General features: G+C 43.4%; 1 protein-coding gene across 1 annotated transcript; it reads right to left on the bottom strand.

The window, feature by feature from the left end:
* Nucleotides 1–4,362: 4,362 nt before the first annotated feature.
* TECTB (tectorin beta) lies at nt 4,363–13,128 on the bottom strand (the record flags this gene model as incomplete). The annotated part of the gene is made up of 10 exons (XM_084265638.1): nt 4,363–4,415; nt 4,846–4,878; nt 5,750–5,819; nt 7,734–7,896; nt 8,088–8,171; nt 8,252–8,355; nt 10,242–10,314; nt 10,397–10,539; nt 10,940–11,130; nt 13,053–13,128. 10 exons carry the CDS (start codon nt 13,126–13,128, stop codon nt 4,363–4,365), a joined length of 990 nt encoding a protein of 329 aa, XP_084121764.1.
* Nucleotides 13,129–14,682: the final 1,554 nt, after the last annotated feature.

Raw genomic sequence — 14,682 nt, 5'->3', positions numbered from 1 at the left:
TATAGTGCTGTGCAAACATTTCACAGTGATAAGACTTCAGCTTTAGTGCTGAACCTCAGATTTAGTGCTCACCAAAGGGTAGGACACGCCTCACTTCCCGTTACGCAGTATCACGTCATTTGGGCTCTGCTGAATGTGCTTGTGGAAAAGCAGAATGCGACTTAAGCCCGCGAGATCGTCTCAAAACATATTCCAGGGCCATGCTACTGACAAGCCTGTGCTACCTGTTGTGGCCTAATTGTCTTTTAAAAATACAGTCAATGTGATACACATCCAGAATATCTGTGTCTTGGGTGTGCTGACATGTGCTGCAGTGTCTGGTCCCAGAAGAAAACTGCTGATGATGTAGTTGAATTAGAGCAATTGAGTGTAAGCAGAAAAGCAGACTGTCTTGCGACAGGGTGGGATCCCTTCCAGTGATGCTTTGTGTCACAGAGTGTAAGTGCCCAGAGTGAGCCAGTCTGTGGGAGGAGGGTGTTAATGTGCATGAAACCACATGCAGAGAAATTCTAGCAGGAGAGGAGGTGCTGGCTGCTCGATGTGGGAAGCAGTCTGGGAAGGCTGGAGACTGGTTGCACCACAGAGCTGCTGTTTGCATTGATTGCACTTGGGCTTTGTCTAGGGGAGTTTAACGATGTTTTTCTTAGAATTTAGAACTGGAACATGTCTAAGGTAATTGCATGTAAAGGGCAGAGTAAGACATGAGGAGGTACTGGGTTTTCCTTGTAACAATGAAGTAAAGACTATCAGAAAGCAGGCTGATGTCTGTGCTTCAGGGTACAGTGTGGCTTCTGGGGGAGCTCAGGACATTAGGCCCCTCTTGAGTGCCCGACTGCAAGAATTGCTTTTAATTTCTCCAAAGCCACTGGACTTGACCTTTGCAGGGCCAAAATGATACACTACATGAAAGGGCTGTGGGGTCCAATCAATCAGTAGTTATTTTTGACTCTGCACCTGTGCAGCTGGCCTTTGGATGGGGATAACTTGAGAAGATTTCATCTTCATAAAAGAGTGAGGAGGCTCACCCCTCATACAGGCTATGTACTTCTATGATGTGTTTCATGTGTATTGAGTCATGGCTCGATGCTATTCTGAGACAAGTAGGGGTTTCCATGTCCCTGACTGGGACATGGAAAGAAAATGACATTGATTTTCAAAATAAAGAGGTGAAGTTGGTGTTTCAGTTGGGATTAAGAGGGGGAGTTTCTGTGCATGCTGTCTGGATCTGAGATGTTGCCTGTGTTTATATTGTGTAATATATTGCCAATTCTGGCAGTGCATGCAGTGTTTACCTCAGTGAGCTTCTGACTTGAGATCCCCTACAGAAAGGCTTGCAGCCCCTTTACTCCTTTCAGGGCTGAGCTAGTGGGGGATGCAATAGGTCATCCTATCAGGCCAGACCTAGTCTGGCATCTCTGCAGCAGAATCAGTTGCATGTCCTCTGGTGACCGGCTGCTGAGGATTCCCTCTGAAGTTTGGATTTGAAATTGTGGGACTGCAGCACAGGATATGAGGCATAAGGCTTGACTGTAACTAATTCTGACTTGACAGTCTCAGAGCCAGCTTCTCCTTTTTCACTGTTGGACTGGGGGTGGCAGGAGTGGAAGGAATCACATTGCAGTGGCACAGCTTGTTTGGGGACACTAAATATAGAGTGTCAGGGATGGAAAGTACCAGCTTGCACAGACAGCAGGCTCACTGCTTGGTACTCCTGAGGATTTTGTGTTAGATCTGACTCACTCTTTCATTGGCAGTTTCTGTTGGACCTTCTTAATCTTTATTTACATCTGCAGTGACTGCCAAACAAAGGCCACCCAGGCTAATAGTGACCTGTATTTAATGAACAAAATGCTGTGTAAATGTGTGTCAGTGTACTAGCGATACTGTGCTGCAGCCTGTGTGGCTATCTTCAACATCTCTGTGTGTTCATTTCTCTCCTACCTCTTGCCATGACCTCTGTTGCCTTGTGCTTCAGCATTGTTGTGCCAAACTGGGAGAAGAGAAACATGTAAAAACTCATGTCTCATTAGTGTTCAACCAAATGGGAGGAAGAATTGGGATGAAACCGAACTATAATCCTTGGGAAAACAAGTGCTGGGTTCTAAACGGATTATCTGTGTGCCCTGTAACTAACCTTCCTTTCCCTATGTTCAGCCATGGGTCGGACTTCTAGATGCAGAGATCAAGGCAAGCAGCATCATGCCCTACCAGCTGAAAAAGATCCATCATTACAGTGCATCTGAAGTGATGAAGCCTATCAAGCTTCAGCTTGTGCTAAGATCTTTTGCAATCAGTGCACTTTCTGATAATGGCAGCATAAATAGTATTTAGCACAATAAATAATGATGAACCATATGCAGGTGAGGAAAAAAGTGATGGTGAATTATAGTCCATGTTTTTTATGCAATCTATTTATGATGGGCAGCTTGTGCTTTCTTAAGGAACAGTACTTGAGCTGAAACCTCTTTATGCGTTGCTGCCTGGTCTAGCAGATAGATTTTTCACAGTCACCTCTGGGAGCTGTATTTCAATTGTGTTTTGTTTGTCTGTTTTTAAAAATAAACCATATCTGGACAGCAGGGAGATAGAGATCCAGACTTGGACTGGTAATAGGGATTTAGCCACCCTGCAACCACCGCTCACTGGCTGCCTGAGCCCCACTCACACAGTGACAGGTACAGGAGATATGTATGGCCAGAGGCTCCATCCCACGGTGGGCAGGGAGGCGGCCTGGGAATTTGCAGGCACACTTCACAGCTCCTGCAATCCTGCAAGGTTTGTTCCAAAGCAACACCTATTGCATAATCATGAAGAAAATGAATCAACCAACCACGGAAACTCCGTTCAGGTCTTTCTGCACAAAAAAGCAACAGTGGCTGTTGCAAAGGCAAGACAAAAAGAACAGGCTTTGGAGCAGAAGCCGGTGTGTTGATCTCATTTGGAAAGGACAAGAATTTCAGAAGGTAAAGCCACTTGGCAGGTGTTGAAACTTGGGGTGTTAGTGGGAGGAGGGAAGGAGAAAGGGAGGCAAAGCAGCAAACGGGTGAGAAAAACTTGCAGGGTCATTATCTCTTATCAAAATATCCTGTGGTGCACAAAGCATTCAATAGCCCTGCTCTGCTTTAGGAACTTGTACCACCAATACATGGAGGTGACAGATGTAACTCTGGTCTGTCTGGATGAGACAGTTCTACCAGGAGAGTGCCCTGTGTGTGCAGTGGCTGAATCCGTGCCAGCACAGCGGGCACTTTTCTGCAGGCTGTCAGCGTGGGTGCTGTCTGCTGTCATTTCAGCTTCTAAGCCACTTCATTTTACTCAGTTACTTATAAATACATAAGGACTGAGGTTACACCTTAGAGGAGCAAACAGAGTCCTTGGTAAGGGAGATCCATGTGTATTTGAAAACTCTGGCTGTAATGTGTGCATGCTCTAGTTCTCCATTATCTTCATAACAGTGAGGTCTGAAAAAGAACATGGAGCTTAAAATCCTTAATTTAATAGTTTATCTGGGAGGTTTCCTCTCTACAAACAATAACAAAACTCTAGAATGTGCTTATGCTGCAGTATGTGCAGACACAGGTACACCAGCCATGTTCATTAATGGGAAGTGTAACAGTCGTTCTTCTCTCACATTTAAGATTCCAGAAGCTTCATGGAAAGGACCTACAACGTTTTTTACAGTTTCAAGAGTAGTTTTTTCAATATTGTTTTAGTAATTACTGGAAGTAGGGAACCTCCCATCACTCTTGTTGGAAAATTGTCTTGTGTCCTGGTGTATCATGCCCTTTAGAAATCATGGTTTCCCTTTCTAGTTATTCCTTCTTGAAGTTTGAGAGGTGTTTTTAGCCAGGTACAGAGCTAACACCTGGACCCTGTTGTATCTGCTACATCTTCAAGGAAGTGTGAAGCTCATTAGCTTGTTTTAAAGCCTCAAACATGCTTAATTTGCATCCACACCACACAGCCATCCAGCACTGAACCTGTCCAGTCAGCAAGACAGTCCTGAGACTGACAAGGAAGTGGGACCCTGAAGGTAAATTTGGTGTTGAAAAAGGCTGTTTGCATGTCCCTGTGTTCCTTATAGAAACAAGTACTATTGGCATCACAACTCTTAAAAGGAGGCATAACCCTTGGGTTTTCAGTAGTTCAAAATGCCTGCAGAGACTGGGGAGAGGAAAATCTGCTTTGGGATTCCCCAGCATTGGAGGCACAATGCTCATGGAATGTTTTATTTATCTGGAAAATGGTGCACAAGGATTTTTTTGTGACTTTCATTTTCCTCTGTAAAATGAACATATTTAGTAAAGAAGTCCAGGTCCAAACAGGATTGGGAAAAGTTGAGAAACATAGCTGGGCTGAGTTTTATAATAAAACAGCACAAAAACCAATCACAAAGAGTAGGTGGAAGATGATATCTGAAAGAGAAACACAGACTAAATGTGAGTAGTTCCCTGTAAGCTGCCTTTTATGTTCTCTTCCCTCCCCATTAGTGCAACTACATGCCCCTAATGTGGCTCTGTCACCATATCAAATTTTAAGAAAAACAGGCTTTGAAAACACTTTTTCAAACCTTCTCCAAACAGAAGTGCTGAAAATAAGTGAAGGTAATGTTCAATATTGGAAATTAGTGATGGGATTAGTTTTTTTGTCCAGAGGGAGGGATGTGCCAGAAAGAGGAAAACAAAGTGTATAATGTTGAGAAATAAAATTTGATTGTGAAGAATTTACCTGTCAAATTTACTAGATTTTTAAGCTCTTTCTTTGAGCTTTGGGTTTTATGTTGACAGAGTCACTCAAAATCCATATTTGGGATTGCTATTTTCATTGTCATACTTTGCTATTTACCTGAGACCGTGTAGAATCTGGATAAACCTTTGCCTGCATAAAATAAGAGAAAACATTGGGATGGGATGTTTAAAATAGGGCAAAGTGCACCAGTGTGCCTTGTAAAAGCAGAACAGATAATCACAGTTAGAAATTCTGGTTATTTCTTCCTCTTGCCTTTACTGACTGAAGTTGTAAAAGAATCCTCGGTTCTCCTGTCTTCTAAAATTGATGGGATTTTACTGGTGCAACATACTGAATTGTAAGAATGCAGCTCTAAGTGTATTTTTAATTTTGAATTGGCTTGCAGGCTGGTGTGGCTGTAGTTGATAAAATACATCCCTTGTTCCAAGGACCTGCTTCAAAAGATGTGCTGGGTCTGCAGAATTAAATCAACCAGGGAGAAATTCCTGGTGCCTCCAGGAGGCAGCAGTTGGAGAAAACAGGGTTATTTTGTAATGGGAAAACCTGATGGCAGTTCAATTTCTGTATCAGGAGGGACAGGCACCAAGGTTTAACCTGCTAGGGTTATGGATATACTGAAGTACCAACCCACAGTGCAAAGAAACGTTTTCCTGCTGCTCCTCAGCCTGACCTCTCTCCCACTCAGGCAATCTATCAGAACTACTCTAAGCTGCTGCTGGGGTCAAAAGCAGGTGAGCAGAGTTTACACTGCTAACTCGGTGTGTAAGTGGTTTGGCCATTTGTCATCAGTGCCAAATGGGTGCCTTGACTCACCTTGTACATTTGGAGAGCTTCCCTGAACTCTTCTGCCAGAGCCCCGAGCCCAGAGGCAACCATCTGCTGTCCAAAACTCCTGCTGCCACTGGGGAAAGGGCTCTGGCAGAGGGTTTTGGCTCCCTGCTTGGCTCCCAACTGCATTGCTCCCCAAAGAGAGAAACACCCCAGAACCCCAGTCACTTACTGCGCACAGAAATCTCCGCCACTAAAACACCTCCGGTTTGTTCCATGCGCTGTTTCCGTTTGTCACATGTCTCAAGAGATCAGAGAGAAAGCCAAGTACACCAAAACAGTTCAAAATAATTTAAAAAATCAAAACAAATTCTCATGTTTCCAACTAAAGAAATGAAATCCCTGTCAGTATTGCTGCATATTTTCTAGTGATTTTTTTCCCTGTAATTATTGGGGGTGGTGTGAGGGGGTGTTGGTGCAGGTGAGATTTAAGAGGAGTCTGAATTTTGTGAGGAGTTTGGTGTGCCACAGCCCTTATAGTGACTGTCACTGTAAATTTCTTTTCATTGTGAGACAGCAGGAGCACTGATGGGTGTCCACTTGCTAATCACGGGTCCTCCTGGTCTGCCCTTTCCACCCTGCCTTAAAACACCTCCTGTCAAGAAGGAAGAGGGAAGCCAAGCTCCATCTTTTTAACCTGTGACCTCTGTGAAGGCTCCTGTTGTTGTTTATTGCTAATTATATTTGTTGTCTATTGGGTAGAAACAGGAAGCACCAAATCCCTTCCATATAGATCAGGTCATCTCATGTCCAGCACTAATGATGCCTGTCACAGCTGACAGGATCTGGATCAGAGGCAGTGCTCTACAGATTAAAGGTCCTTGTCTGTGCCCTGACCTTTGCAGATCCCCAGCTTTGGGCTTTTCTTCTTCTTTTTTTTGTTTCTTGAACAACTCAGCATGTGATAATTATGGGTTGCTTGTAAGCATAGACCCCCAGCTTGGTTCAACTCTAATTCAGCAGACCACCAGCTACTGCGTTTTTAGGTTGGAAGACTTGAGATGGGAGGGAATCCCATCCCATGCCTGAAACATGCAGATGTTTGGCAGTACTGTCAGAAAGGCAGGTATGACGTAGTGGGTTTGGGTTTTCTTTTAACCCTGGTCTGCAACTGGACAAAAAGTTGAAGAAATCTTTAAAAACAAACAACAGCATCTAAGCTTTTCTTCTGCCTTTCAAGCTCACAATTTCTAACAATGTATTTTTGCCAGACTCTCGAGTTTTGCACAAATCAGTGCCCCTGCTTAGCACTCAGGCTGGGTGATAAACACCCATAATATTTTGGCTCCTGGATTGAGAAAGGGTTTAGAAAGAAAAGTTGATTTAACCAGAAGGGATGCTTTCTCTTCCCCAGCAAGAAATATTTGCTGCTGACACAACTGTATGTTGGCCGAGGGGTATCTTGGGCTTTCATTTTGGGTGAAATGAAATTTGGCTTCTTTTTATAGCAATGACATATTTATTGCATGAGAGAATAGCGAAGCCCCAACTTAGTGAATGTGACAGAAAGACCCTTTAGCTACCCTAGCCCTTGCATCAGTTGGTGCAAGAAGTGTGTGCACCTCCCCATGCCAAACTTATTTGGCTTGTATAGAACCCCCACCTCATTCCCACCTAAGGTCCCAGGAATCAACTCCTCAACCTCAGTTCCCGCTCCAGAGACAATTTATATATGTCAGGCAGAACAGGACAGCTGCAAGAGCAGTGACTTACAGGAAGCTAGCAGAGAGAAGGTTCCCTGGAAAGGGGGCTGGGAGTTTTTGTTTGAGCCAGGTTGCCCCACTGCCCCCAGGTGCCCTCAGCACCGATGTGTTTGGTAAAATGGAAAAAGCTCTGCTTTCTCCTTTCTTCCAGGCTTGCCTTTAACTGTAGCTGTGTGGCAGACAGGGCTGTCATCTGGCTTACTGACAAACCCCGAGGTTTTTAAAGTGCTACATTATTCCTCAATGCCTTTAAACAAGTTCCCCAACGCTGCATAGAGCAGGGGTGACAGGAGAGGGGTAGAGGCCTACGACCGGACTCTGAGCTTCACGCACGGCGGTGGCTCCATCTACTGAAAGCTCTGGCACCGGCTCTGCACCTGACATGCCCTTAGGAAGGTCCTGACATCCTCGGTCTAAACGTAGCGCTGTGTTTCACCGGGAGGGAGGTCTTACCACCGGGCAGGAGAACTTCTCGCTGTCACAGACGTGCGTCTCACAGTGCAGCCAGACCTTGGACAGCTTGGGGATGTTACGGAAGCGGAAAGCATTAAACTGGAATGTCGCCCGGCTTGTTTTCCCATTCTCGTGCACGAGGATGGAGCTGTCCGTGGCACACCTGTGTTGTGTGTGGAGAAACAGTGTCAGAGACTACATGGCTTCAGTGAAACAGCTCCTGAGGTTGCGGTCCTATGGGTGCATCTGCCCTCCTGCCGGTCAGCTTCTATTTTGCCCCCTCATCCCCCAGCTTTCTCTCTTGCCTGGATCTGGGCTGGGCAGAGGTGCTCCCTGCATCCCACCAGCACCTACCCCTTGGTGATCAGAGGCCAGTGGATCTGGTAGAAATACTCTGAGGAGGGAGTTGCCCAGCAGTTGTTGAGAACAACTTTGAACCTGGGGAGACACAAGCCCCAAATTAGTAAGGAATGTCCTGATTGCCAACTTATTAATTATTACTTACTTCCCTTGCCTACCTGTCACTTAAGCCCTTGGCTTCCACTCCGGCAAATATGTCAGAACCAATTTCTGAAGTTTCAACGACAAAAGGGGCTTCCTTTATACTTGAAAACTTGGCATTCTTTGAAAGAGAAAGACATTATATGTTACTAGTAACACGCAAAGCAAAAGGCATGTGGCAACTTCAGACATCTCTGGAGAGATGGACTACAAAAGTCTGGTCTCTTACTACCTGCAAGCTCCAAACTCTACTGCTAGTAGTAGGATTATTGCAAGCCTAAGATGATGTTTTAAAATCTTTTTGTTAATGTTTGGCTTATAATCATAGTAAAAGAGAGAATTTGATGCTATTTGGACTACGGTATGTTTCATCACAGCATGGGTGGGAAGCAGGCTTGCTGCTGCTTCTGGTATACTAGGGGTGGTGGGGGCAGCTGGTGGGAGTTAGAGACTGGAGATGACTCTAAGGAATGGGAATGGGTTGGGGCATGGCCACATGTGGGAGAAAAGAGATGAAGATGAGCAGATATGCAGAGGTTTGTCTCTCTGTGATTTATACATGTGGTGGCTGACATGGTGAGAGCTGAGGGAGCACGAGGTGCAGAAAGACCTCCACCAGCTATAGTAATCTACCCACTAAAAAGCCAACCTGCTCAAAGTAGTACAACTTGCAGTGCTCAGGTGAGAAAGTTTGATTACAAACAGTAACTAAGAATTACCTACCTTGAACCCCACTGCTTTTCATTGCATGAGATCATAACAAAACTAGCACCAGAGCTACATAAAGATTAGCATGTTCAGTCATAGCATTGGTTTATATAATTAAATCTACACAGTGGGATTCAGGTCCTGGAGCTGTTGGAGTGTCTTTCCTCAACTGATTACTCAGTTCCCTGGTACAGATTTTCTTATGTCCCTTCCCTTGCCTACACAGTGAGGTGGCTGTGGGGCACTACAATATTCCCACTGCAACATCTGATAGGTTGGACACACTGAAGTCAGGGCTCAAGGCTGTGTTTATATTAGTGATCCATGGCTTTTAAGTGCCCTAGAAATTCTCATTTAACTGAAGACATCTCCCAAAGGAGAGAACTTGCAGAACTACTGTCACAAAACTTATCAGTCTTCGTGCTAAAATGACTTGAACCTGCTATAGTGCTGCTTTTTCCAAACTCTGTCACTCTATATTGTTTTAGGGTACTATTTTTTCTTTCACAAGTTTCAGAGTTTAAGGCCAGAATTCCATTCAGGCTGAAGCCCCTTTGCTGTTAGAGGACAGGTGAGACCGAAGGGCTTCTGCTTGGATACACTAGAGCTTGGGTGCTGCTTCTGGATAAGGAAACGGATATGTGAAGCATAACCTGTCAGCATGTTAGGAGTCTACCTCTCAGCAGAAAAATCAGCCTGATTTGGAGGGTGTGAAACAGTACTTAGTATGTGTCTGCTCTGTTCAGTTTAAGTATATCCCTGTTAATCAGAAGAAACAAGGATCCCTGGAAACCCCACAGTAATTTACTGTTCCAGGCTAGTAACGTGCTCCGTGACTGTCCTGGTTCTGGCCAGGCCTGAGTCAACCTCCCTAAGCAGCCAGCCCAGGTGAGCTGAGTTAGCCAGGGCTGTTTCCACACCATCTGACATCACTCCCTCTTAAGAGGGCCTGGTTGGGGAGGGGGACCCCTGAGTGCCTCTAAGGCAGCCTGAGTGCAGCCAGGGGACAGGTCCAGCACTTACTTATCATCAGGTTGGTAAGGTACTCTCTGTGTGTAATTTGCCAAGGGCTGTTATTGTTCCCCTTTCATAGTAATTTTGTCAGTAAACTGCCCTTATCCCAACCCAAGAGGCTCTGTTTGTTTCTCCTCCTGGAGTGAGGATGTGGTACTCAGCTGTTTGGGGCTGAACCACCACACTGACACATAAAAGTCAGGAGCAGCAGCCCTTTTTTCCCAGCTTTTAGGCTGAATCCCATGGAAAGTGAAGGCACAAGTCTGGGTGGCAAAGAGCACTTACAGAGTAGAAGTTGAGGGACAACTGGCTTTCAAATGAGCCAGAGCTTCCATTCTTCACATGGACAGTGGCCACCCTGGGGACATAACAAAAGTCTCTGTATGAGTGAGACGTGCTGCTGGAAACAACGTGAGGTGTGGTCCCAGAAGAGGACATACCTTTGATCAAAGGCAGCCTGGTTCACCAGGTAGTTGGCATTGTATGTGCAGGTGAATGAGTAATTCACAGGCTGGCTCTTCACAATTATCGAGGAGTCATTGGAGACGATGGAGTTGTAGAAGTGGTAAACAGGGTTCTTGAACTGTGGATGGTGAGACAGAGAAATGTAGGCAGTACTGCATCTTGGAGACATTAGGAACAACTTTAAAACATGGAGACTCTATCTGGTGACAAAACACCATCCCCAAGGAAACATGGTTTTGTAGTTCTTCACATGCTGTGGTTGCCTATGTGAATGCTTTACTATACATAGATGTTCTGGACCATACAGGTGCAATTGGGCAGCTAACACCCAGACTAACACCAGTAAGCCTGTGATTATTTTGCCTATAGATGCAAAGCACAACTATTTGATTCTTGTTTCTCCCTGATACTGGGGTTTGCCTCCTCTTCCCATCAGCACTAAAGCCCACTCCATGCTGAAGCAAACAGGACTCTCTCAAGTGAGTCCAGTTCAGGAATGCCGACCTTGACAGTCTTACCTCTGACTGTGTCCCACAGTATGATTTGTTTTTAGGTGACAGGTCTGGGATTGTGAACTGGTAATATCCTGAATCATGGATCCCATTGTAGCAAATGCCTCCAAGTGCCAGCTGATTAACCTCCCATCCATAAGGACACTCCGGAATTTTGGTAATGATGGTTTTAGGATAGCAGTACACCAGAATTACATCTGAAAGGAAAGTAATACACCTAAAGTGATACTGAGTGGTGCTTTTCTTTCAAAGATGCAGGTCTATACACCTACTTTCCATTGGCATTAAACTTCTGTGAGCAGGGGTGTGTGCTGGAAGGTCCCCTCATAACATGAGACACTTTTCCTCCACAAAAAAAAGGCCTTTGGGTTATTAAATTTTGTCCTCTTTGGAAGAGTTTGGCCTTTGCCTTCTAATCAATACAGAACTTCATGTGAACTTTTAATCTTTCTGGGATAGCTGACTGAGGAGCAGAGCCACTGCTGAGAAACCCGAAGAGAGAAATTGCTGTGCTGAAATCTGTCAGGTGATGCTACAGAGCTGCCTTCTCTAACACCACTGACTGTAAAAATAATGGGGGTGAAGCTTTTTGTCAGGCATGTTTCCAGCCACACACATTTTTGTGGTGGTGTCCGATCTAGCCCACGATACATATACAGACCTATACTGACCTATACTGCCCTTTCTCTCCTTGCACTGGCATTGCAGTGCCAGCACTAACAGAATTTTTAGAATCCTCTAGTTAAAAGCTAAGGCCTACAAATGAACTTAAAAGCCTAGTGCTGTTAAATGGCAGTAGTAAATGAATGGGAAAGCCTAGCCCTTCTAATGGCTAGTAAACAAGTAATAGCTAGTTAATAGCTAGTAAAAAATTGTAGATGAACCAAAATTTTATCCCTATTAACAGCAATGGTTAATTGCAGTGCAATGTGCTTCCAAACATGGTGATTGCTACTACAACCATGAATGCTGAACAGCTTAACTTACAGACTGCCATGTGACAGCAGAATTGGACATTTTTCAAAGGGAATCAGGCAGTGTGAATTTGAATGTCTGATGGGAATTTAAAGGGCAAATATTGACTAATCATGAGTGATCTGAAAATGGAGAAAGACTTTCAATTATTACAAGCCAGGAAAAAAAAGACATGCTACCTGGAATTATTCAATTATTTCTTTTAAAGCCCTTGACACTCTCATTTTTATGATAAAAGCCTGATTTTGCACCTTTCCATGTCTGTGGAAGGTTAGGGAACACTCAGGGAAAGTGAAATAGGGACCTGAAAAACTCACTTCTTTCTGATCAACAAATCTTAAGCACATGTAGGCTGAGTCTGCTTGTGGTGGTGATCAGATTTGTAACTCTGGCATCTTTATAGATATGAAAATTCCTGCAGATCAGAGAAACTGCTTTTACAAATGCAGCTAAAATAAATGGCTGGAAGGTCAAATACTTAAGATACACCATGAAATTACTGGAAGTAGACTGACAACAGTCATGCACATACTGAGGAAGCACTCTATATTGAGACATATTCCAGTGCATTTCTAAAACGTATTTCTTAATTATAGTGACTTCTACATTACAGATCTGTCTGGCACCAGATCATTTGAGTTTCTAAGCAGAAATCAGCATGCAATTAGGGCCTTAGCATCAACGATTTGTTTTTTCTTGTTTAATACAGCAGTGTGGTTCAGGGGTTCAGCTCAGCACATTCATTCAGCACTAGTCATCTGACTGCAGTAAGTGGGACTAAGACCCAGCTTGGGCAGCATAGATCTGCTGCATCCAGCCTGTGCTACTGCAGATAATCTTTAATTGTTATTGTTTTCTTTGCCATTTTATGCCTGAATGCCCTTATACTTAACTTTATAGCACTGTGATTATTGCACAGTTAAGCATATGCCCAATCCTCTGTGGAGCTAGGACTTTAATGGTACTTGCTTTACTGTGCTAGTTGAAAGCAGATCAATAAAAGAAATGTAAGAATTAGCTCTTCAGAATCCACAGTTTAACATTCTGAAGAAAAACCTTTCTGTTTTTTAAATAGGGAAAAAAAGCCCCCACCCTTGGCAGATTAAGTACAAGAGAAGATCATAGGAGACTAAAGTTATTTTACCTGCTTTATTTGGAATGCAAGGCCCTGCAAGGGCTTGAGCCAAGATGACCAGCAGATAAATAGTAAGAGTCACCATTTCTTGCAATGATCTGAGGACACAGGGAATAAAAGCTGAAATTGTCTTTAAAATTAGGAGGGGAAATAAAGAAAAGCATTGGCTTCAGACCCAAAACCGTAGCTGTTGTTAAACATGTTCTTCTTGCAAAGCAAAACAAATGACATTACTGATATTCTGTCACCCAACTTAACTGCAGGATTATGTACAGGATAAGTATTTCCAAGAAAATTATTATCACTGGGTCACTACTGTGACAATTTTACTATTTCAATTTATTCTAGGTTTCTTTGTTCGTGTAAAGTCTAAACCTAAACTGTTAGTGTAACTAAAAGAAACTGAAACAATGGGATCTGGAAAAAAAAAGAAAAGAGGGAATAAAAATTACTTGAAGGAATAGGATGACATAACATACATATTGTGCTTTTAAATGTAATGCTGAGACTATTCTCTGTCCTGATGTATACAATCTTAACTTCATGTAGGTCAGTTTTGGTAAATTACGTGTTTCCTCCCTTACTGCTCACTTGCATTTTCAGGAAACCCCACATAGCAGTAATTTACATTCCCACTTCAGGCCTCAAACCTGCAAGCTGTTTCCCACAGGGAGAAGCATGTACACCCTGTAGGCTTGGGATTGGCGTTCTCATGTTTTCCCTTTGTAGACACTCTTCAGTGCCTGCCCTCATATACATATCACTGAGCAGACTGTCAGAAAGTAACAAATATCATTTAGGTAAAAAAAAAACCCAGCTCTTCCCAATTAAGCATTTCCAACAAAAAGAATCAACTTCAACATTCTCACCCAGCCTCTATTCATAAAGTGACGTATTTATAAAAGGTTCACACAGTACATTTCAGGGTACAATTCTTTCTAATTATAATCCTATGCAACAAAAAATTGAGTATAATACCTACAAGACAGGAAGAGGTGAAGTATTTCAGATGTTCATTCCGTTCTTATTCGGATAGCTGCGCTGCAGGCTCTTCCCAAGATGTCCTCTTTCAAATGAACCCAGCTGGCGTTATCTTCGCTTTATATAAGCAATCTTGTAAAAGGAGCCCATCTCTGGTTAAATCTCAACCCTCCGGTATTGTCCAGTGTGGGAGGGAAAAAAAAAGTGTTCTAGAAAAGCAGTTCTCTTCCCCTAGATGGGACTGTATTGCTGCTATTTGATTTTTAAGGAAATCTTTCTGTAGTGGCTTTTTACAGTTCTTGAAAATAATTGGACAGAGACCTGCTGAAGGTACAGAATTGCTAGAAAATTTTTGGTTTACAAGCCAATTAGGGAAATGTAGGATTTCAGAAGAGGTGAAAAAACAGCTGCCTCCTAGAATTCAGGGAAAATGTATTTATAGGAACTTGGTTCCTGTCTTGAATGGCTTCTTGGCAATGTCAAACAGACAAAAGTAATTTCCAGAGATGACATACCACCTTTGAGGCTGTATTATTTATTTAGTTTTTCTCAAAGTTCACAAGCGTGTAGTCTGAGTTTAGGTAGGATCTTTTGTAAGCATAAGCATCATTCTATATAATTATAATGCATAATACTCTGTATAAGACTATGTAATATA

Source organism: Gallinula chloropus (assembly GCF_964237585.1).
Source record: "Gallinula chloropus genome assembly, chromosome: 5".
Classification (NCBI taxonomy): Eukaryota; Metazoa; Chordata; class Aves; order Gruiformes; family Rallidae; genus Gallinula; species Gallinula chloropus.
Note: the sequence above shows the minus strand (reverse complement) of the source record. Positions and strands in the feature narration are given on the sequence as shown.